At 54.0% G+C, this 21,627-nt stretch overlaps 1 protein-coding gene and 1 non-coding gene across 3 annotated transcripts; one reads left to right on the top strand and one right to left on the bottom strand.

The window, feature by feature from the left end:
* The first annotated feature begins 455 nt into the window (after window positions 1–455).
* THAP4 (THAP domain containing 4) lies at window positions 456–21,018 on the top strand. Of its 2 annotated transcripts, XM_040972398.1 has the most exons (6): window positions 456–574; window positions 1,882–3,014; window positions 13,391–13,550; window positions 14,623–14,732; window positions 15,209–15,312; window positions 20,797–21,018. In XM_040972398.1, the coding sequence occupies exons 1-6, from the start codon at window positions 498–500 to the stop codon at window positions 20,914–20,916; spliced, it is 1,704 nt and encodes a 567-aa protein (XP_040828332.1). In that variant the 5' UTR covers window positions 456–497; the 3' UTR covers window positions 20,917–21,018. The 2 variants fall into 2 exon arrangements, with proteins under 2 accessions (XP_040828332.1, XP_040828333.1); XM_040972399.1 differs by lacking the exons at window positions 456–574; window positions 1,882–3,014 and adding an exon at window positions 9,386–10,464.
* On the bottom strand, window positions 20,935–21,123 carry LOC121151236. Its single transcript, XR_005883137.1, has one exon. It is a non-coding gene; the product is annotated as a U2 spliceosomal RNA (small nuclear RNA).
* Window positions 21,124–21,627: the final 504 nt, after the last annotated feature.

Raw genomic sequence — 21,627 nt, 5'->3', positions numbered from 1 at the left:
CCGCGTGCCGCGGGGGCGGCCGGCGGGTTGCCCTGCCGGCGGACGGATCCCATCGTATCACGCACAACACTCTTTCACTCAGAGGGTCCGGCGCGGCCCCCTGAAGCGGAAGGGGCACGTGCGGTCAAGCCGGAGCGGCCATCTTGCCTTACGGACGGCCTGTGCGTCATGTCGCCGTGCAGCGCGCCGCGCCGGTTCGCTCTCCGTCCGCTGGCGCCGCCGCCACGGCCAGCCCGGCCAGCCCGGCCACCGCTCTGCCTCCACCCGCTCGCTGACGCCCCAGCGGCCGGCCCCGTCCGCCGCCCCGAGGCGTCTGAGCGCGCGGCTGCCGGGGTCCCGCGCCGCCATCTTGGCGTACGGCTGCGGCACCCACGCCCCTCGCCGCGTCGCCGCCCGCGCCCCTCGCTCGCTTGCTCGCTCCCTCCCTCGGGCGGTCCGCGGGCGGCGGGCGGGCGGAGAGGGCCGGGGCCTGGCGGCGCGGCCGGCCGAGGCCCGCGATGGTGATCTGCTGCGCGGCCGTGAACTGTTCCAACCGGCAGGGCAAGGGCGAGAAGCGCGCCGTCTCCTTCCACAGGTACGCGGCCCGGCCGCCACGCCCCCGCCCGGCCCGGCTCGGCTCGGCCCGGCCCCTCAGGGAAACTGAGTCCGCGAAGCCGGCCCGGGCGCGGGGGCCTCCCGGAGATACCGGGCCCGCACGGCCGGGGCGCCGCGAGGGAAGCGGCTCGGGCCGGGGCGCGGGCGCTGTGTGACCTTGGCCCGGGCCGCCGTCTCTGGGCCGAGCGCCGCGGCCGGCGTCGGAGGCCCTCGGTGCCCACCGGCAGCCACGACCCCGCGGCCGCCCGACGCCCGCTGCTCGGCCCTCCCGCCCCGCAGTCCCCAGCCAGCCTCCGCTGCCCCTGGCCCACCGTGCTCGATGCCGGAAGCCGCAGGTTCGGGAAGGGTCATGCGCACGTTAGTGGCCCTCGCTCGCTGGCGATGACTTTTCCACCCGTCCGCAGGCCCTCGGGTGGGCTCCGTGACGGAAGGGGTCCCCGCATGCCGGCCGTGTCCCCGGCTCGGGCCGCTTCTTTCCCGGCTGCCGCGGAGGGCTGTCCCGCGGTTCTCGGAGGTGCCAGCGGGATCTGGGCAGTTCTTGGAGGTGGACACGCAATGGAACGCTGTTGCAGCTGGCTTGTAAGGATGGAGTGAGAGACTCCTGGTGTGTCTTGAGGAGCTGGGAGTTGCTGGGAGTTGGCGGCGTCCAGAAGCGGCCCAAGGAGGGAAGCCTGCGAGGCCACGTTGCTTTGAACGACCCCCCCCCCCGCTTCCGGGGGCTTACCCTGGGCCTGGGCACCTGAGTGACCCAGGTCAGGTGCGAGGCTTGTAGTCAGAGGAGGTGTTTACCAAGTATCCGTTGGCTGTAGAGAAGTCCCGTTCTCAGTGCTTTTTGGGTCTTAGTCTAGAGTGCTGCCGCCCGCCGAGCACCTGGCTGGTTGGCTTTTGCAAGCAGTAGCAGCCTGCCCCCTGCGCGTGGCTGGCTCTAGGACAAGAGGTGAGAGCTACCTTTGTGTTCTGACTCAACCTCCATGCGCAGGGGAAAGCCTGGCCCTGAATGTGAGCCATCAGTGCACACCAAAACGTCCTCCTGGCACCGCATGTCCCGGGGAGCTTCTCCATTTCTTCCTGTATGTCCTTTGGGCGGTCAGGAGGTCATAGCTGGGGTGGGTTCCCTGTGTTCCTAGTCCAGCCATAACTTGGAAGCTGAAATTTCGTGTAAGTGTCCGTTAAGTATTGTTAAGAGCTTGAGTGGTTGTAGAAATGCTGGTTTTGGTATTCCATCTAATCTGATAAGAGAGCCATGAGTAGTTGTTTGTGCTGATCCCGGTGTATTTTTTCTGGTAGGTTTCCCCTAAAGGACTCCAAACGCTTGATCCAGTGGTTGAAGGCCGTGCAGAGGGAGAACTGGACCCCCACCAAATACTCATTCCTCTGCAGTGAGCACTTCACCAAAGACAGCTTCTCCCGGAGGCTGGAGGACCAACATCGCCTTCTCAAGCCCACTGCCGTGCCCTCCATCTTCCACCTGGCCGACAAGAAAAGGGAACCCAGAGGCCATGGCCGCACCAGGAGGAAGGAGGCTGGCAGGGCCAAGGGGAGCTTGAGCGGACACGTGGGCTCAGTGGCCAGTGAAGGCGCCACCACTGTCGCAGCAGATTCTTCTGTCTCGAGGGACAACCCAATGGCCAAGTCAGAGACCCGCAGGCTACGGCGAGCCACCCTGCAGGGCGAGGCCACTGGGCAGGAGGCGACACCGCAGCCTCTGGACAGAACTCCTGGAGCTGGACGGGCCGCCTCAGGAGGTGGCAGCCAGAGAGAAACGGAGGAGCTGGCCCCCGAGGCCTGTGCTGCCGGCCCTGGGCCTGGGGCGGACAGGAGTGGCATCTCCGAGGAAGACTTCTCCCCTCCGGGCTCTGGGGCCTGCAGGTTCATCGGTTCACTTCATTCCTATAGTTTCTCCTCCAGGCACACTCGAGAGCGGCCATCTGTCCCACGAGAGCCCGTGGACCGCAAGAGGCCGAGGAGGGAGGTGGAGGCTAGCTGCAGTGGGAACAACCTGGGCCCTGACAGGGCTTTGGCACAGAATCCCCCCAGCTCCACGCTCACGGCCACACCTCTGAAGCCATCCTCGAGCCCCTCAGCCCCTCCAGCTGATGTCCCCCCGAAGCCAGCTGCCGAGGCTGTGAAGAGCGAGCACAGTGACGCAAGCCCCATGTCCATCAACGAGGTCATCTTGTCAGCCTCGGGGGCGTGCAGGCTCATCGACTCCCTGCACTCCTACTGCTTCTCCTCTCGCCAAAGCAAGAGCCAGGTGTGCTGCCTGCGTGAGCAGGTGGAAAAGAAGAACGGCGAGCTCAAGAGCCTGCGCCAACGCGTCAGCCGCTCAGACAGCCAGGTGCGCCAGCTGCGGGAGAAACTGGATGAGCTGCGCAGACTCAGCCTCCCCTACCTGAGCGGCCTGCCACCCCCTAGCCGCGGTCAGTACCCCTGCCTGCATGTGCAGCGTCCTCAGCCCCGGGGTCTCAGGCAGGGCCCTGTTGAGGGAGCTGGTCCTCTGGGGCTGGGATAGGCTCCAGCCCAGGGTATGCTGCCTCCATGCTTGGTTTTTTACCTGATTTGGGGGAAGGCAGGAACTAGGTGTAAAGCAGAGCAGGGTGAGCCCCTGGAAGGAGTTGGGAAGTTGATTTCCGTTGTTCCTGGATGCAGTCACTATATGACATAGGAGATCTGTCCGTGTAACTGTCCTTTCTCGTGTGGAGGCCCTGAAGCCACATGTGGGCTCAGAAGAGCTAAAACATCCATGTTCCGCTCCTTATCGCTGTGAAGCAGATCTTAGGCACGGCCTGAACTGTATCTTAGTTTCTTAGACCTGAGGTTACATCTTGTACCTCTTAGGCAGATTTCCCAGGTTGTCACTGCACAGGGATGCTTTTAGGACATTCTTGGCAGAGTAGCTGGGCACAGTGGATTAGCCTCTGTGTAGGATGTCATCTGTCAGGGTGGTGACTCGAGTCCCGGTTGCTCCCCTTCCAATCCCACTCCAGCCCCTGCTAGTGCACCTTGAGTGACAGTGCTATTGCAAGTACTGGGGCTCCTGCCACCCCTGAGGGAGATGTAGAGGGAGCTCCTGTCTCCTGGCTTCCACCTACTTAGTTTGCATCTAGTCATTTAGAGAGCAAAAAAGCGGATCGAAGAAAGCCCTGAGCACGTATGTCTCTCTGTGTGTCACTCTGAGTAAGTAAATCTTGTAAAGAATCCGTTTTTTGTTAGAGCACAGTTTTGAGATTCCTGTGTTCCCATCCCCTGCTCCTTCCCTGCTGTGCTCCCACTGCCGTCCTCCCTATGTCCATGTCCCTCCTCTTGCTGTAGCTGAAGCTGATGACAGGGTCTCCAGCCTCTCCTGCAGGCCCCAGTCCATGCTGCTGGTTATAAGTCTTCTGCAGCCATGATTTTTTTTAACCTAAGAGTTGTCTTGTCCAGAAAGGCGGATATCCTGGGCAAGGGAACTCAACTTGCGGTAGTAGCTGCCTTGCTGTCATGCACTGGGGTCCAGCAGTGCAGTGCAGGGGACTGTGTGCCTCCTCCCACTGCTGGGATGTGCTCCTGCCTGGTCAGGATCAGTTCTGGGCCTCGGGATGCTGCTTTCACACCCTGGACAGATCATGCAGGGCTCATTGCCTGGCCAAGGGTACCTGGCTGGTGCAGCTGGTCCCGTAACTGGTGACTGAAAGATGATGTGATGTAATAAGATTACTGGATCACAGAGGAGTCAACCATTTTGATTTCATGACTTCACAGGTGCTTCCAAGTCCATATTTCCTTCTCCCTCTTTGACTGATTTTGATATGTCCATCTGTGTGTGTGTGTGTGTGTGTGTGTGTGTGTGTGTGTGTGAAAGCTTTCCATGGAGCAGGCATTGTGTCCTGTGTCGTACTAGGGATGGCCACCTCCAGTCCCTAAAGCTGTGCTTAGGATGCACCCCTGCTCATTAGCTTGGGAGGCAGCCAGTGATGGCTCCAGTGCTTGGATCTCTGGCTAGGCATCCTGGCTGCTGACTTTGCCCTGTGCCAGCCATTGCTGTTCCATCTGCTGGGGGAGTGAACCAGCAGGTAGATGTCCTTGTCCTTCTCTTCCTCTCTCTCCCTCTCTCATCCACCTTTCAAGTGAATAGATCTTTTAAAAGTTAAATAAAACTCCTTGTGAAGTTTGAGCATTTGCAGTGCAGTCAACCCAGCTTCACGCTCGGCACTGGCATTCTGTTTTCGCCCAACTTTCACCAGTTCCCCAGCTTTTCTCTTTATTTGAAAGGCAGAGTGATAGAAAGGAGAGAAAGAACATTTCTGTCTGCTGATTCACCCTCAAGAGCTGGGACTAGACTGGGCAGGAGCCAGAACTTGGTCTGGGTCTCCCCGTGGGTGACTTGGGCTTTCTTCTGCTCCCTTCCCAGTTTGTCAGCTGGGAGCTGGTTTGGAAGCAGAGCAGCTGGGACTCAAGCCAGTACCCATATGGGATGCAGAATTGCAGAGAGGAGCTCACCTCTCTCTGTCACAGCACCAGCCCCAGGCTATCTGTTTCATTAGCTTCTTTTAGGACAGCTTCAGATGTACAGAAAAATCCAGATAACGGAGAACTCCTTGGCCCGTTGTGTTCCTCACAAACTGTGAGCCATTGTATGCACTCTGTCATCAAGTTGATCTTGTCCTTGGGTTTTAAGCAAAGCAGATGGTGTTCTGCACAGTGGTATTACCACCCAAGGATCCACTGTCCTCCTCCTGCTCCTTTGCAGCCCACAGCAGCTCCCGACATTGCTATGCCTTGTTTTGCCCTTTCCGGAACTCCAGGGAACACAAGGCTGCCTGTTCAGTCTGGCTTCTCTCCCTCCCTGTCTTCTTATAGCCTAATAGCATTTTTTGTTTTGTTTAATATCCTTTGAGATTAAACTAATGGGGGATGGGATGCAGAGAGCAACAGAGATAAGCAGAGAGCTTGAGCTCCCATCTGCTGACTCACCCCTCAAGTGTCCATGACAACTGAGACTGGTATAGGTCAAAGCTGAGTGCTAGGAACTCAGTCCCAGTCAGCCTGGGGGTGGCTGCAGCCGAAAGACAGCTCAGAACTGCCTCCTGGGGTGTGTATCCGCAGGAAACTGGATTGAGGAGCCAGAGTTGGGCCCTAAGCCAGGGGACACAGGCCTCAATTGGAGTCTGGGTGTTTTTCCTGATGCAAAAGGCTTAGAAAAACAACTTTTTTCATTGTGAAGAGCCAAAAAATTATGTTTGAAATGCTGTGTGCCAGTGTTGATAAGGACGGGGTGGGGTAACACACACCATTGTAAGCAAGCACCTGCTCCCCCATTTCAGCACCTGATACTGACTGGGGTTTCGGGATCATAGTTTTGAATCCAGGCCACTACGCCACAGAGGTGTGGGAAAGGCAGGTGAACATGGGTACATAGGCACCCATGTGTGAATATGAATGTGTATATGAATGTCTGTGCACGTGCACACAGGTATCTCGTGTGGTAAGAACAAGAATTCTTCAACAGTGACGAATAAGCGCACATTGAAGTGTGAGTGTGACCAGAGGGAGGAGAGTGAGAAAGCAAGTGTGAGCACAGTATCTCCAAGCCTGGTCTTGGCAAAGACCTCTCCCTCTTCTCAGCCTCTTTTATTAAGTGAAGCATGATCCTCTTAATTTTGTTTTTTCAAGATTTATTTATTTTCATTGGGAAGGCAGACATACAGAGAGGAGAGACAGGAAGATCTTCCACCCAATGGTTCACTTCCCAAGTGACTACAACAGCTGGAGCTGATCCAGTCCAAAACCAGAAGCCAGGAGCTTCTTCCAGGTCTCCCATGCGGGTGCAAGAACCCAAAGACCTGGACTGTCCTCGACTGCTTTCCCAGGAACAAGCGGGAGTTGGATAGGAAGCAGGGCCACTAGGAGTAGAACCGGCAACCATATGGGATCCCAGCACATTCAAGGTGAGGACTTTAACCTTTGTGCCATCACACCAGGCCCAATCCTCTTATTTCAAACTCAGAGTTACAGAGACGGACAGAGCTTCCATCCACTGGTTCACTCTCCAAATGAGCACAGTAGCCAGAGCTGAGCTGTTCTGAAGTCAGGAGCTTTTTCTGGGTCTCCCATGTGAGTGCGGAGACCCAACCGCTTGGGCCATCCTCTACCACTTTCCCAGGCCATTAGCATGGAGCTGGGTCAGAAGTGCAGCAGCCAGGACTCATAGAGGGAAGCCAGCACCACAGGCCATAACTTGACATGCTATGTCAGCACCTGCCCCAGGGTTTATTGGATAAACGAGCAGGGTGGGGTCTTAGCATGTGTCCTTCCCTCGTAAGACAGGAATCTAGCAAGGTGGCCTGTCAGAGGGCTGGAGCGCACATGTCACATTTCATTGCTGCTACAGCTGCTCCTAGTAGAACCCACTAGTTCCACCTCGTGGGTAGGCCCGGCAGGAGGCTGTTTGAGAGTGGTGCCAGAGCACCTGTGCCATGCTGGAGTTCGCCCCACTGCCTGGCTCCCATGTGTCTTGCCATATTGTATTGGATTCAGCAGTGTGGACCTGTGACTCCCAAGGGCTCTTACCATTTCTTATTTCCTCTGGAGGCTCTGTCAGCATAGTCTACACCTTGTGTCTGTGCCTGAAACACCGGGCTCGATGCCCAGCCCAAGCACGTTTCTTTTTGATGATGTGGCTTCTAGGTTTTATAGGTTGATCTTGTTTGCTCTTAACTTAAAGTCAGAGGAGCAGCAGTTGACCCCCAAGTTTCATGGCGGAGTGTCTGATCTTTCTTTCACTGGGTGTCCAAATGCTTACGAGAGCCCAGGCTGGGTCAGGCCAAGCCAAAGCTAGAGCCATGGACCCCAACATGGCTGGCAGGGACCTCAGTTCTTGAGCCATCACCTGCTGCCTCCAGGATACAGATTTACAGGAAGCTGGACGCAGAGGCAGAGCTTGAACTCCAGCCCAAGGGCTCATCCCCTCCCAGGGTCTGCACCCTCATTCCTGCTGTGTGGGTGGATGCACCTTGTGCAGATTCACCAACAAGAATACCAGCAGGATGGCCAGGACACCTACAGTGCCAGCAGCACTGAGAAACAGTTCTTGGGGTGTCCGCTCTCAGCAATGACAATGTGGGCAGGTGTTGTCCCCGTCGTTCTCCAGTGATGTGCATGGGAAGGGTCTCAGTGTCTTCTGTGGCAAGCTGTCCAGATCCGTCGTCCAAGGATTCCTTGCTGTTTTGCAGGTGAGTCCTGTGTGTCTTACAGATGTTTCTTCTTGGTCTGTTTTGAAGTCCACCTTACCAGTTACCTCTTAGGAGGCTGCCAACTCCAAGGTCACCCAGGTGTTACTCGTGTTTGTGTCTGCCATGCAGCCTGAGCTGATGTGGCAAATGTTGACAAAACGCCTTCCGGGGTTTGATTGGGATTATTTGGAACCTGTCAATCAAGTAAAAAACTGACATCTTAGCAATGCTTAATCTTCCAGTTCTAATTTTTTTTTCTTTAAAGATTTATTTTATTTTTCTTGGAAAGGCGGATATGAAGAGAGGAGAGACAGAGAGGAAGATCTTCTGTCCATTGATTCACTCCCCAAGTGAGTGCAATGGCGGATCCGAAGCCAGGAACCTCTTCCGGGTCTCCCACAAGGGTGCAGGGTCCCAAGGTTTTGGGCCGTCCTTGACTGCTTTCCCGGGCCACAGTCAGGGAGCTGGATGGGAAGCGGGGCCGACGGGATTAGAACCGGCACCCATATGGGATCCCGGGCATGCAAGGCGAGGACCTTAACCACTGTGCCATCACGCCGGGCCCAAGTAGGCTTTTTTTGTTTCACATTCTTGCTCGCTTGCTGTGTCCTGACCTTGGGTAGCAGTGTGCTCTGCTTGCTGTCCACAGAGGTCAGCAGACTGAATGGCTAATGTAACGCCTGGTCAGGCCTAGGGTCCGCATGTCCAGCGACTCCTTGTGACTCTTGAGAGTGTCCCAGAGTGTTGGAATTCTAGTTGGAAGTGATGTTTTTCTGTGGTGGTGTATGTTTGTTTTTCGTTACGTATTTGACTTGGCCTGTGGGAAGTTGAGGTAAGCAGGCTGTTTCTCATGGGTTGGAGATGGCTCGCTTGCTGTAGAACCTGCTTGACTGTGCACGCCTCGGGTGGCGGATGCCAGAAGGAAGGGCCACCAGGAGCATGTGGGTGAGAATGGAATTGCATTGGTCATGTGGGCCTGTCTGGACAGATGGCCACAGTGGGCATCCTCTTGACTGTGCTCACTGCTCTATTAACTGTAGCAGGTTGTGTGTGTCTGTGTAGATCCCATTTGTGAGCACCTGCTAAATAGGTGTGATCAGAAACAACACCCTTACTGTGTCCAAAATGTGGGAAAATTAGTTTCTCACCATGAAATACCATGACATTGTGGTGCAAGACTTCACAGAGTTCATGTAAAACGGAATTAAAAGGTAAATGTGTTTTTTTGGGGAAAAAGGGGGGGAGGGAATTTTTTCATTTCTCTTTTATAATATGTAATGTGTTTATCATGAACTTTTTTTTGAAAGGTTTATTTATTTGAAAGGCAGAGTTGGAAAGACAGATCTTCCATCCACTAGTTTATTCTCCAAATGGCCGTAACAGACAAAGCTGGGTTGGTTCAATGCCAGGAGCTCCATTTTGGTTCCCTACGTGGATGCAGGATTCCAAGACCTTGAGTCGTCTTCTGCTGCTTTCCTGGGCCACAAGCAGGGAGCTGCATTAGAAGTGGAGCAGCTGGGACATAAACTGGTGTCCATATGGGTGGGATACTGGCTCCATATGGTAAAGGATTAGCTTGCCAGCCCCCAAAGTTAATTTTTAATTCCATTTTCCATGAACTTTTTGAAGTGTAAGTGCCCCATAAATCTAACTTTGGCCTTGGCCCCAGTGGAAAGCTCTCAGATTAGGTGAGAGGAATGCATGTCTTTTGTCCCACTTTCTGATAGCAGTGTGAGCACCAGCACCTGAGTGTGTTCCTGGGCACTTGCTGTGATTGGAGGGTCAGAGCAGCTGTGCTCGCTCTGCCCACATCTTACCCTGACAGTCATGGTGTCGCAGCGACCCTCGTGGTCTGAGGGCAGACTTTGATTTCTGTTCGTTCAGATGTATTGTAGCATGTTTTATGGTCTGCAAGAGTGGGAAGAATATGTGCTGTGCTCTGGGTGGGTCAGGCAACCCCGGGCGTTGCTTTTCCCTGACAGCTGCTGATCTCAGCTCCGTGCCCGATGTGTGCCACATGTGTTCCATGCCTGGAACTGCCAGTCCTCATTATTACAGCAGCTCTGTGTCCCTAGGCTGAGAATGTGTTGTCTGGGTGCCGTCAGGGTGGACACTGCTCCCTGTGCCATGAGCGACCTGGATGGCACTGGCATCTTGTTTCCTATGCACCGTTCTCCCTTGTGATCACACTGTAGAGGGAACCCCCAGGCCCTTGGTACTTTGTGGCTAGGGGCTCCAGGAAGAATTCTGCCCCCAGATCCTGGTTAGTTCCTGGGCCCATTTTCCAGAAGGCAGGACAGTCTCTGAGCCCCCCAAAAAGAAGCAGCTTGAGCTCATGCCCAGCTTCACATGTGTGTTCGTGTCAGCAGCTTGCTGTCTTTTTCGCTGACTCGTGAACACACTGGACATCCCACTCTGCACAGGACACACTCCTGGGCTGCATGATTATATGTGTCTGAGAACTACAGTTCCCAGGATGCATGCTGCACTAGCACTCACTTCCTGTAAACCCTTGTCAGCCAGGTACGAACTGTCTGAAAACTACAGTTCCCAGGATTCACCCTGCATGAGCACTCACTTCCTGTGGGCCCTTGTCGGCCAGGTGGGAACGTTTCCGTGCTGGCAGAAAACAACCTTGAGGAACCTTGACTAGGGATGGGTAAGCCTGCTCTCTGGATTTTTAAACTTCCTATAGAAGATTTTTGCAAGAGTTTTGATGTTACATTGGGGTTAATCTTCCAGTAAAAGAAAAATGAAATCAAGAAAAAAAAGAGGCATAGAAAAACCTGTCTTATTTGACGATGTTCACTTTGTTTCTTTTTCAACTGGTCTTATTTCTCTCACGGAAGATAACCACATGGAGCACAATCTACTCAGTGGAGTGTGCAGGAGGAACCTGCTCTGTGTGACTTCCCTTTCCGCTTCTGAAGGTCTCCCATCTGGCTGTGCCAGCAGTTGTCCTTCTGACCCCTGGCCGCAGCCTGTGGCTGTTCCAGGAGGAGCCTCGGTACTTCACAGAGTGCTCCACCCTCCCCTTGTATCCCATCAGGGTGCTCCACCCTCCTCCTACCCCCTCAAGCTCCATCAGGGTGCCCCACCCCCTCATGCCACATCAGGGTGCCCCACCCTCCCCTTACCCCATCAGGTGCCCACCCTCCCCTTATACCCCATCAGGGTGCTCCATCCTCACCCTCATGTCCCATTGAGTGCCTTTTTCACCCTCTGCGCCCTTCTCAGAGTTCCTGGGAAGGCATCTGTCCACTTGGCAGGGGTGCTTCATGTCGTAGTCCCTCTGATGTAGCAAGTTCACACACGAGCTTGGGACCAGCTGTGCTAGGCTCTCCTTCCCTCAGAATCTGGTAACTGTAGATGCAGTAGCGAGCTGTGAGGGAGGAAGAAGACAGCAAGACAGCTAAGGCACTTCTGGAGGAGGGAAGGGTACAGAGTGTGCACCAGGCCTGGGCTTGGGACTGGGCCTCTGCAGTGTCCTCCATGATGCAGGGTGGGCTGGCAGAAGTCTCTCCACCGCAGGATGGGCTGTCCTCGGCCAGGAGCAGCTGCCGTGTCCAGACTCCCACCTTAGGGGGCAGACTTGCCTCATTCCCCATCTTGCAGCCGGGGGGCCCAGTGAAGGGACACGTGGCAGGTGTGTGTGCCTTGCACAGCTGGGTGAGGCAGGAGTAGCCCAGCAACAGGCATGCAGGGCATCCCCATGGGGTCTGGCTGTGCCCGGCTCAGACCGCTGTGGCCTGTGTGGGCTCCCACTGAGTGAAACAACGATGAGACCCTTGTTGCAGCCCTCAGATGTGTGGGACTGCATGTTGCAGACCACAGCTGGGAGGTCAGCTCAGGCCTTGGATCTCTGGGCTGTGTCGCAGGCCAGTGTCCACTATTTATGCCGAGTTGTGTACCTCAGGCTGTGGGGCTGGAGCTTTGCCAAGAATGTTCATGTTCTCTGCTGAGTGAGGTGACCGCCAAGCCACAGGATCTGTCTGGAGGACAGCAGTTTCACTCTGGAAATGGTAGAATTGGGCCTTCTCAGGTGACTGATTTTGCTCTTTAGAATCTCAGGTGCCAGCCTCCCCTTGTCTTCTCTGTCTGTACTGGCAGGCTGCCTTTGTAGCAGCTCACCTCCCCCACAGCCTCGTTTCTCTTACTTCCCGGTCAGCTCTGCCACAGGCCACTGGCCCTTGGTTCCATGACCACCTTTGCTGCCAGCACTGGGCCGTTGTCCTCCCTGGCTTCCTGTCCCTGTGCCCGAGTGCCTGCTCTGCTCAAGTCTGCAGGACATCCTGCTGCTCAGGGATGGCCGACAGGGCCCTTGCAGCTCCACACTGCCCTGGGCACCCTGACTTCCTGCCCCTCCCTGTGTGTCTGCCACACTCCTGCCAGGTCTGCTTACTCACTCACACATCTCAGGAAGATTGTGGTTCTTGTTCTCCCCCTCACCGCCACCACTTTTGTAAGTTCATTTATTGAATTACACAGTGATCTTCCTACTGGTTCACTCCCCAGATGGTCACAACAGCCAGGGCTGGGCAAAGTTGAAACCAGGGGCTTCATCCAGTTCTATTTGGGTGGCAGGTGCACTTCTAGGCCATGAGCTGGGAGCTGGATTGGAAGTGGAGCAGTCAGTGTTGGGGCACAGCGCAATAGCCTAGCAGCTAAAATCATTGCCTTGCACGTGCTGGGATCCCATATGGGCGCCGGTTTATATCCTGGTGGCCCCACTTCCAATTCCCTCAACTGCTTTTGAAGATGGCCCAAAGCCTTGGGACCCTGCACCTGTGTGGGAGACCTGGAACAGGCTCCTGGCTCCTGGTTTTGGATCATCACAGCTCCAGCTGTTGTGGCACTTGGGGAGAGAATCACCGGAAGGAGAATCTTCCTGTCTCTCCTCCTCTCTGTATATTTGACTTTCCAATAAAAATAAAATTTAAAAAATGTCAGTGTTACAGATTTCAGCTTTACCCCCTATGGCACTGTGGCCACCTTGTTTTTGTCCCCTTTGAAGAGGCTCTGGAAATGCCCCTTTGGTTCATCCATACCTGCCCTGTGGATGCTGCGTCCTCTGGCAGCTCCACAGGGTCAGCAGGGAGGCCTGCTCCTCAGCAGCTGTTTTCCACTTCTAGGAGAACTGTGGCACAGTGAGAGGGGAGGGCGTCCACTGTTGCCGTCAACCGTTATTCTGAAGCTTCCACTCCTGACCCTGGCAGGTGGGGACAGTGCCCGTCTGGCTAGCAGGGCTTCTTACACGTTCCTACCCTGACCACTTCCTGTGTGCAATCCCTCCTCATGTGTTTATCCTCGTTACTTCCTGTCCACACTCCAAGGCCCACACCTAGACAGCCCAACCTCGGGTGGCCTGTCCATCATCTCACCCTTCGGCCCCTCAGCCCCTCTTGTCTTTGCTATAGAAATTGCAGAGGGCTCTGAAGATGGATTTCACAGTGAGACCTATGCTGGCAGCACAGCCTCCTTCCTGCAGACTGTGCCGTGACAGCCCAAGCAGGACTCGGCATGATTCCAAAGCACAGACAGAGCCTGTCAGGATGAGACACTGACTCTGCTGCTTCTCTCCTCAGAGCCTCCCAAGATGAACCCAGTGGTGGAGCCACTGTCCTGGATGCTGGGCACGTGGCTGTCGGACCCACCAGGGGCCGGGACCTTCCCGACACTGCAGCCTTTCCAGTACCTGGAGGAGGCACACATCTCCCATGTGGGCCAGCCCATGCTGAACTTCTCGTAAGTGTCTGCCAGGGACAGACAGATGTCAGGCAGGACATTGCAGGGGAGCTGGTGGCTGAGGCTCACGGTGGGTGCCACAGAACTGCAGGTCTGTAAGCTTCCCTGGGTTCCTGATAACAGGAGGGCATGGTTCCATGTACCCTGAGTCTGTCAGGACCCAGCTGCCTTCCCCACAAAGCTGGAAGAACAGTACTGTGCAGGGGGAGGTGGGCATAGCTAGAGACTGCCAGGGACTAGGCAGGTCTTGTATTTTCCATGTGTTTAATTGTGCACGGAAATATGTTTTTACAAGTTTGAACAACTGAGAGGCAGAACTCTTGCAGGCTTCACTGTTGTGGAGTCTCAGGCCCTCCAGTAGGTGATGTAGGCAGAGTCAGCGTGCTCCAGCACCCAGGCTCGAGCAGGGTTTAGGAGGCTTAGTCGTCCCTGTTTGAATAGAGGAATGCAGAATGAGCTCTGCACTTGGGTGAGCAAGAGGATTGGAAGGCACCACTGGCAGAATGAACAGCCTCTTCTGAGCAGAGGGAGCAAGGGGCTGGTCTGGGTGGGACCAGTTGCAAGGAGACTGCAAAGTAGAATAGAGGAGAACCCATTGTGTTGTGATACTGCGACATGGGAGATGCGTATTTAGGATTGTATTCACATGAGCCAGCACCACAGAAGTCCATTGCTGAGAACACAAGCAAAGGATTCCCTGTGGAGCAAAATAAGTGTGCACGTCGTGGGCTTACATACCGAACCAGGGAGCAGGTACCTTTTGTCGCCATCCCGAAAGACCAGGCTATACCCCTGTCTTTAGCATTCATGTTGATTGATGGCCCAAACCCAAAGTTACAAAGAGCAGAATGGGTGTCCAGTGTTGCTGAACAGGGCTAAGAGCCAGCAGGGGCCAGCTAATGGGCTGCAGGGAAAGGCTTTGTCCGAGATTATTAAGCATGAGTTCTTGGCTTTGTCTGGGAAGGCCATGAAATCTGGTGAGGCAGCCAAAGGGCTGGGGGCCTGCTGTGTGGAGCGGGAGCCATGGTACTGTGGCACACTGCCTGGCCTCACCTCCCTGGCTTCCATCCAGGTTCAACTCCTTCCACCCAGACACGCACAAGCCAATGCACAGGGAGTGTGGTTTCATCCGCCTCAAGCCCGACACCAACAAGGTGGCCTTCATCAGTGCACAGAACACAGGTATGCCTTGGAGTTCGTCCTGAACCACCTTGGTGGACTCTTGGGGGTCTCTGCTCATAGACCCATGGGGACAGGACCAGGACAGCACTGCTGCCCCCACAGTTCTGCTTTGGTCCCATCTTGCTGGCACCTCACTTGCCAAGTACCACCACGAGGCTACTGGCATGGTCCCTACCCTCCCTAGAGTCATTCCACAATAGCTCACCAGCCAACACCCTTACTAGAGATCAACAGCTTTTGTGACGTTGATTGTGGTAAATCATCCCAGAGCCCTGCTTCCTGGGCATTGGGGAACTGCCCCATCTGTCCCACCCACATCACACCGCTGGCTCTTGGTGAGTAGGGGTGGTTGAGCAGGGTCCAGGTGCCTCCTCAGGACACTGCCCCTCCTCCAAACCGTGAGGAGTTGGCAGCGAGAATGTGGGACCTGGATCTTTGGTTGCCTGAGCCACAATGAAATCACTCCTCCTTTGCAGGCATCGTGGAGGTGGAGGAGGGCGAGGTGAATGGGCAGGAGCTGTGCATCGCATCCCACTCCATTGCCAGGATCTCCTTTGCAAAGGATCCACAGGTGGAGCAGGTGAGATGGCCTGGCTAGTCCTCCATTGTTTAATGGGCTGCCTCGGTCTGTGTCCTCCTCCCGTTGGGGCCCAGGTGTGGTGCGTCCTCCTCCCGTTGGGGCCCAGGTGTGGTGTGTCCTCCTCTCGTTGGGGCCCAGGTGTGGTATGTCCTCCTGTTGGTGCCCGGGTGTGGTGTGTCCTCCTCCCATTGGGGCCAGGTGTGGTGTGTCCTCCTCCCTTTGGTGCCCAGGTGTGGTGTGTCCTCCCTTTGGTGCCCAGGTGTGGTGTTCTCCCGTTGGTGCCCAGGTGTGGTGTGTTCTCCCGTTGGGGCCCAGGTGTGGTGTGTCCTCCTCCCGTTGGGGCCCAGGTGTGGTGTGTCCTCCTCCTGTTGGTGCCCAGGTGTGGTGCATCCTCCTCCCATTGGTGCCCAGGTGTGGTGCGTCCTCCTCCTGTTGGGGCCCAGGTGTGGTGTGTCCTCCCTTTGGTGCCCAGGTGTGGTGTTCTCCCGTTGGTGCCCAGGTGTGGTGTGTTCTCCCGTTGGGGCCCAGCTGTGGTGTTCTCCCGTTGGTGCCCAGGTGTGGTGTGTTCTCCTGTTGGGGCCCAGGTGTGGTGTGTCCTCCTTCCGTTGGGGCCCAGGTGTGGTGTGTCCTCCTCCTGTTGGGGCCCAGGTGTGGTGTGTCCTCCTCCCGTTGGTGCCCAGGTGTGGTGTGTTCTCCCTTGGTGCCCAGGTGTGGTGTGTCCTCCCATTGGTGCCCATGTGTGGTGTGTTCTGTTGGTGCCCAGGTATGGTATGTCCTCCTCCCGTTGGTGCCCAGGTGTGGTGTGTCCTCCTGTTGGTGCCCAGGTATGGTGTTTCTTCCTTCTGCACTGCCCCTCCATGACTGTGCTGTATGGTGATCACACTTACTGTTGCTTTGTTTCCTGTTGGGAGCTGTGGAGGTACTTTCTGACAGCCCCTGCATCCTTCATGTCCCAGCTTCCACATGGAATCTGTTTTAAATCCGCCATCTGATGGGTCAGCTGAGCCCTCTTTAACTGCCAGGTGGCTTGGTGTGAGCCCAGGGCCATTGTAATTGGTGCATGTTGCTGTGGCCCACAGACTGACGCCTCCCCAGTCTGCACTTGTTCTGTCTCCTGGGGATTTTCCTTCACATGCTGGAGATCATGTCTGAGAGTTCTATGTTGCTGCAGCCATTCTGAGTCTCCCCAGGGGGTGGCATGTGGCCCCCACACCATTGTGTGAGTCCACCCAACCCCATCTTTGCAAAACAGCTCTGTTTCTTCTCTTTGTCCATTCCTCACCAATAGTACATTGTTTCTGTTGTTATAGGTTTATTTTTTTCTTTTTAAAGATTTATTTTTATGGCAAAGTCAGATATAGTGAGAGAGGAGGAGAGACAGGGAGGAAGATCTTTTGCCCGATGACTCACTCCCCAAGTGACTGCAACAGCTGGAGCTGCACCAATCTGAAGCTAGGAGCCAGGAGCTCCTCCAGGTCTCCCACGCAGATGCAGGGTCCCAAGGCTTTGGGCCGTCCTCGACTGCTTATTTCCCAGGCCACAAGCAGGGAGCTGGATGGGAAGTGGAGCTGCTGGGATTATAACTGGTGCCCATATGGATCCCAGTGCATTCAAGGCGAGGACTTTAGCTGCTAGGCCACAGCACTGGGCCCTACTTATATTTTTCTATCCAAGCTTTCCATATTCTTTTCTCCAATATTTTGCTTTTAAGATTGATTTTAGAGTGGTGATGCTGTTGCATACAGGGTACAGCCACCACCTTTGGCACTGGCATCCCATATGGGTGCTGGTTGGAAAGCCAGCTACTCCATTTCTGATCCAGCTCCCTCCTAATATACCTGGGAAAGCCACAGAGGACAGGTCAAGACCTCTGCGCCCATGTGGGCAACCGGGATGGAGTGTCGGGCCCTTGGTTTCAGTCTGGCTCATCTCCACCTGTTGCAACCATTTAGGGAGTGAACCAGTAGGTGGAAGATCTCTCTGTGACTGTGCCTTTCAAATAAATAAGACTTTTTAGGGGAAAAAAATTATTTTATGTGAAAGACAGAGTTAGAACTTTTATCTGTTGCCTCACTCCCCAGGTGGGTACAGTAGCCAGCACTGAACTAGGCCAGAGCCCGGAGCCCAGAGCTCCATTGAGATCAGCTGTCCTCTGCTGCTCTCCCAGGTGCCTCAGAGTTGGTGTTTACTATCAGTGTGAGCTCAGAAGTTTATGTTGCTGATACCATTTTAGCAAAAGGGCCTTTCATTATTGCTGTCTCGCTGCTCCCATTGACCATATGCTGATCAAGGGTGTTAAGTCCCCCTTTGATCCTATGTTAATCAAAGGTATAGCAGGAACCTATGCTTAAGGTTCCCCCCCCCCCATTAACCATATGCTAATCAAGGATGTTAAATCCCTAGATATAGTGGGAATCTATTCTTTCCGTCTTTTCTTGATCTTTAGATCCTTCCTTCTGTGGTGCATTTCCTTCCTTAACTGATTCAAGACTAAGTTGTAGAATGAGGATTGTAGTAGGAACTTCCTGGTCTCGGGGTTAGGATGGCTGATATCCTGCTTCAAGGTGAAAACAATTGGTAGAACTATCCTTAGGAATGTCCACTTGAGCAGGGGTGGAGTCTGAGCCAGCCTTTGTGAAGGCTTCTGTATAAATAAAACCGACAGCTTTCTCACATTGTCCATTATGATCCTGAAATTATACTGGTCCATTTCATTCCTCTTTGTGCCTCATCCATGCACCCTTCTGGAGCTGGACTCTGGCAGTGCACAGAGCCGATAGTGTTACACATGGACTACTGATTGATGGTTAATGGCCAAAGTTTATTAACAGCAAAAGACTTTTCAAGGGCCCAGCATGGTAGCCTGGCAGCTTGGGTCTTGCACATGCTGTGATCCCATGTGGGCGCCAGTTTGAATCCTGGCGGCCCCGCTTCCCATCCAGCTCCCTGCTTGTGGCCTGGGAAAGCAGTCGAGGACAGCCCAAAGCTTTGGGACCCTGCACCTGTATGAGAGACCTGGGGGAAGTTCCTGACTCCTGGCTTCAGATTGGTGCAATCACTTGGGGAGTGAATCATTGCATGGGAGATTTTCCTCTCTGTCTCTCCTCCTCTCTCACTATATCTGGCTTTGCAATAAAAATAAATAAATCTTAAAAAAAAAAAAAAGACTGCAGAGTGAGGGTCCCGTAGGCATACGGAAGGACGTGGTTTACATGCTAGCATGCAGAGGGGTCAGTCAGCAGACAGCGAATTTAGCAGGCACATGCAAGAAGGAGCACCTCTGATCTGTGGTTAGAGCTTGAGCTGCTCCTGAAGCTTTCCCACAGGCTTACAGTTTGTTACGATTGCATGTGGTGAGGTTCCCACTTGTCTTCCTGCAGTTGAATGTGTTTTCTCTGTCATTTGGACACCCTCGTTTGCTGGGTATTTGTGTGTCTGAGTTTTTCATTTTTCTTGATCACACCTATAAAAAGATTTTATTGGTATTTTATTTATCTTTTCTGGAGAATTCACTTTTGCTGTTATTAGTTAAACAACAAAAATGGACCTCCTCTTCTGTAAAGGTGAGAAGGGGCCCAGGTGCTGTGGGGGGCAGCCTGGTACTCCGGGAGCTGGTGCCCGGACAAGGGCGTAGACTGGTGGGTGTGGGAGGTGCTGTGGAGGGCAGCCTGGTACTCCAGGAGCTGGTGCCTGGGCACTGGGGAATGGACTGGTGTGGGACTTTGTCTGCCTTTCTCAGGGAAGCGTCAAGTGTCAGTGCGAGTGTCAGGTGGTGTGTCTCGCAGAGCCCCTGTGGTACCTGAAGCAGCAGCCGTCTCTCTGGGACCTGTGTGCCTCTATGATTCTTGTCTTGGGCAGGGGGTGCTACTGAACATGGCTGCCCCCAGCTTGCCTGATCTGTCCTGGCCTAACCCTTTGTAGAGGTCTGTGGCTGCTTCTCTACACCAGGGTGGGGGCTCTAGTCATTGTGTTCCTGTCAACCTAGTCTTCCCAGCTTGCCCTGTCTCTGCTGCTTGCCCTAGGGCACTCCTTCCTCCACAGCAGGACACAGTTACAGGCTGGGTGGATGCCAGAGGACAGAGCTGTGAGGACAGAGCGAGGTCCGTGTCCTGTGTGTACACACAGAGCTGTTAGGACAGAGCGAGACCCATGTCCTGAATGTGCACATGGAGCTGTGGGGACAGAGTGAGGTCCGGTGTCCTGTGTGTGCACATGGAGCTGTGAGGACAGAGAGAGCCCTCCATGCTCTTTCTTAACCATTAGGTAATGTGTGTATGTTGTAATGTGTGGCACATGTTTATACACACCTGTTAATATTTGCTGTATTATATGTGTGTGTACATATAAATATATGTTATGCACGATTTATTATATAATGTGTTTGTTATTTTATATGTATGTGATTTTATCTATTTGAAAGGCAAATTCAAATAGGTTTACCTTAAGTTCACTGGTTCAGTCCCCAGAAGCCTTCAGCAGGCCAAAGCCAAGTCTCCCATCCACAAGAGCTTGAATTGTCATCCCCTTTTCCTCCCAGAATACATCAACAAGCGGGGAAGGCCAGATGTGATGGTTCAACCGGCTAATCCTCATCTCCAAGTGTTGGGATGCCTTGTGGGCACCAGTTCATATCTTGGCACTTCTGATACAGCTCCCTGCTCATATCCTAGGAAAGCAGTGGAGGGTGGCCCAAAGTCTTGGGACCCTACACTCACACTGGAGACCCAGAAGAATCTCCTGGCTCCTGGCTTCAGATCACCTCAGCTCCAGCTGTTATGGACATTTGGGGAGTGAACCAGTAGATGGAAAATCTTTCTGTCTCTCCTTCTCCATAAATCTGCTTTTCTAATAAAATACATCAGTCTTTTAAAAATAAAAAAAACAAGTGGAGTGAGAGCAGAGAATCCAAGGCTCATACTGACACTGTCATAAGCTGTGGGCATCACGAATGGCGACTTAAACCAATGTGCCACTTGCACATACACATGTACACATATACATGTATATTCCCACTTGTTTTAAAGACTGGAAAACAGTCCCATGTTGGTAACAGCCCAGGTGGGAACTAGTCTTCGTCTCCCCCTTGGATGACAGGGACCTAAGCCTCTGAGCCATTTCCCAGCCCCTCCCAGGATGCATGTGAACAGGAAGCTGGAGCCCAGACGTGCAGTGGAGCACCCTTCTGAATGGTGTCAGCACACAGGCTGGTGTCCATCAGCACCGGTCCATCGTAGGCCATACCAGCAAAGGTGTCCCCTACACTCTCACATGCTCATCCGTGAGCTGGGCTGCAGTGTCTGGTAGCCATAGTTGTGGAGGCCCCACAAGGTCCTGAGGCAACAACCCTGATTCTGGACCTGGATCTTGGCTCTCCCCAGGATGACTCAAGCCATTGGCCAACATTCTTGCCTGCCGTTGGACCCAGCAGGCCTGGCATAGTGAAGATTCTAAAACTGAATTGTTGTGTTGTGTTCTCCCATTCAGATTACCCGGAAATTCAGGCTGAATTCTGAAGGCAAACTTGAGCAGACGGTCTCCATGGCAACCACTACACAGCCCATGACTCAGCATCTCCACGTCACCTACAAGAAGGTGATCCCTTGACCCAGGCTGGAGCTGGCTCAAGTGTGGTCCACACGTTCCTGTAACGGCATAGAAAACCAAATAAAAGGCCTTTATTTTTATGGCTGAGAATTTTGAATATTATCACTTGTGTAGCCTACATTTTTTTCTCCTTCCATTTGTTTTCCCAAAAAATTTAGGGTGATTCTTATACTACACTTGATCTTAGCCAAAAGGCTGAGAAGCGATTAGGGTGATTCTTCATCTTTGTTCTACAGTTTTGGCAAGATACAAATATGTAACCATCTCCATCAGAGTGAGTGGCCAACTATAAGCTGAAGAAGCAGGTGGGGCAGGAAGGGTACACTTCTCTTTTCATTACTTTCAGAACTATGTATGTTCCCTGAGTGGGTCCTGCTTGGTATCCGTGCTGTGTCCCTCACAGCATTGTGACTGTCTCTTGTAGCCATGCTATGTCCCTCACCATGTCATGGCTGTATTTTGTAGCCATGCTGTGTTCCTCACCATGTCCTGGCCATCTGCATCCCTCATGGCGTCCTGGCCATCTCTGTGTCCCTCACCGTGTCCTGGCCATCTCTTGTAACCGTGCTGATGGTCTTGTTGACTCTGAGTCCCTCTCAGTATCAGCTGCCTCAGCCTCACCTCTCCTCACTTTCTTCCAGGCTGGTTACCCCATTGGCCCCACATGCTTGAATGTTTCCAGAAACAAAACAAAGGCTTCTTTTTGCTAAC

This window comes from Ochotona curzoniae, unplaced genomic scaffold (assembly GCF_017591425.1).
Source record: "Ochotona curzoniae isolate NIBS_2020 unplaced genomic scaffold, NIBS_Ocur_1.0 contig_2294, whole genome shotgun sequence".
NCBI lineage: Eukaryota > Metazoa > Chordata > Mammalia > Lagomorpha > Ochotonidae > Ochotona > Ochotona curzoniae.
Note: the sequence above shows the minus strand (reverse complement) of the source record. Positions and strands in the feature narration are given on the sequence as shown.

Bases quoted from the DNA above. Each gene is read 5' to 3' on its own strand.
- THAP4 (XM_040972398.1), top strand. From the start codon at position 498: ATGGTGATCTGCTGCGCGGCCGTGAACTGTTCCAACCGGCAGGGCAAG. The intron at 575-1,881 runs GTACGCGGCCCG...TTTTTCTGGTAG, and splicing joins CGCGCCGTCTCCTTCCACAG to GTTTCCCCTAAAGGACTCCA. The intron at 13,551-14,622 runs GTAAGTGTCTGC...GCTTCCATCCAG, and splicing joins CAGCCCATGCTGAACTTCTC to GTTCAACTCCTTCCACCCAG.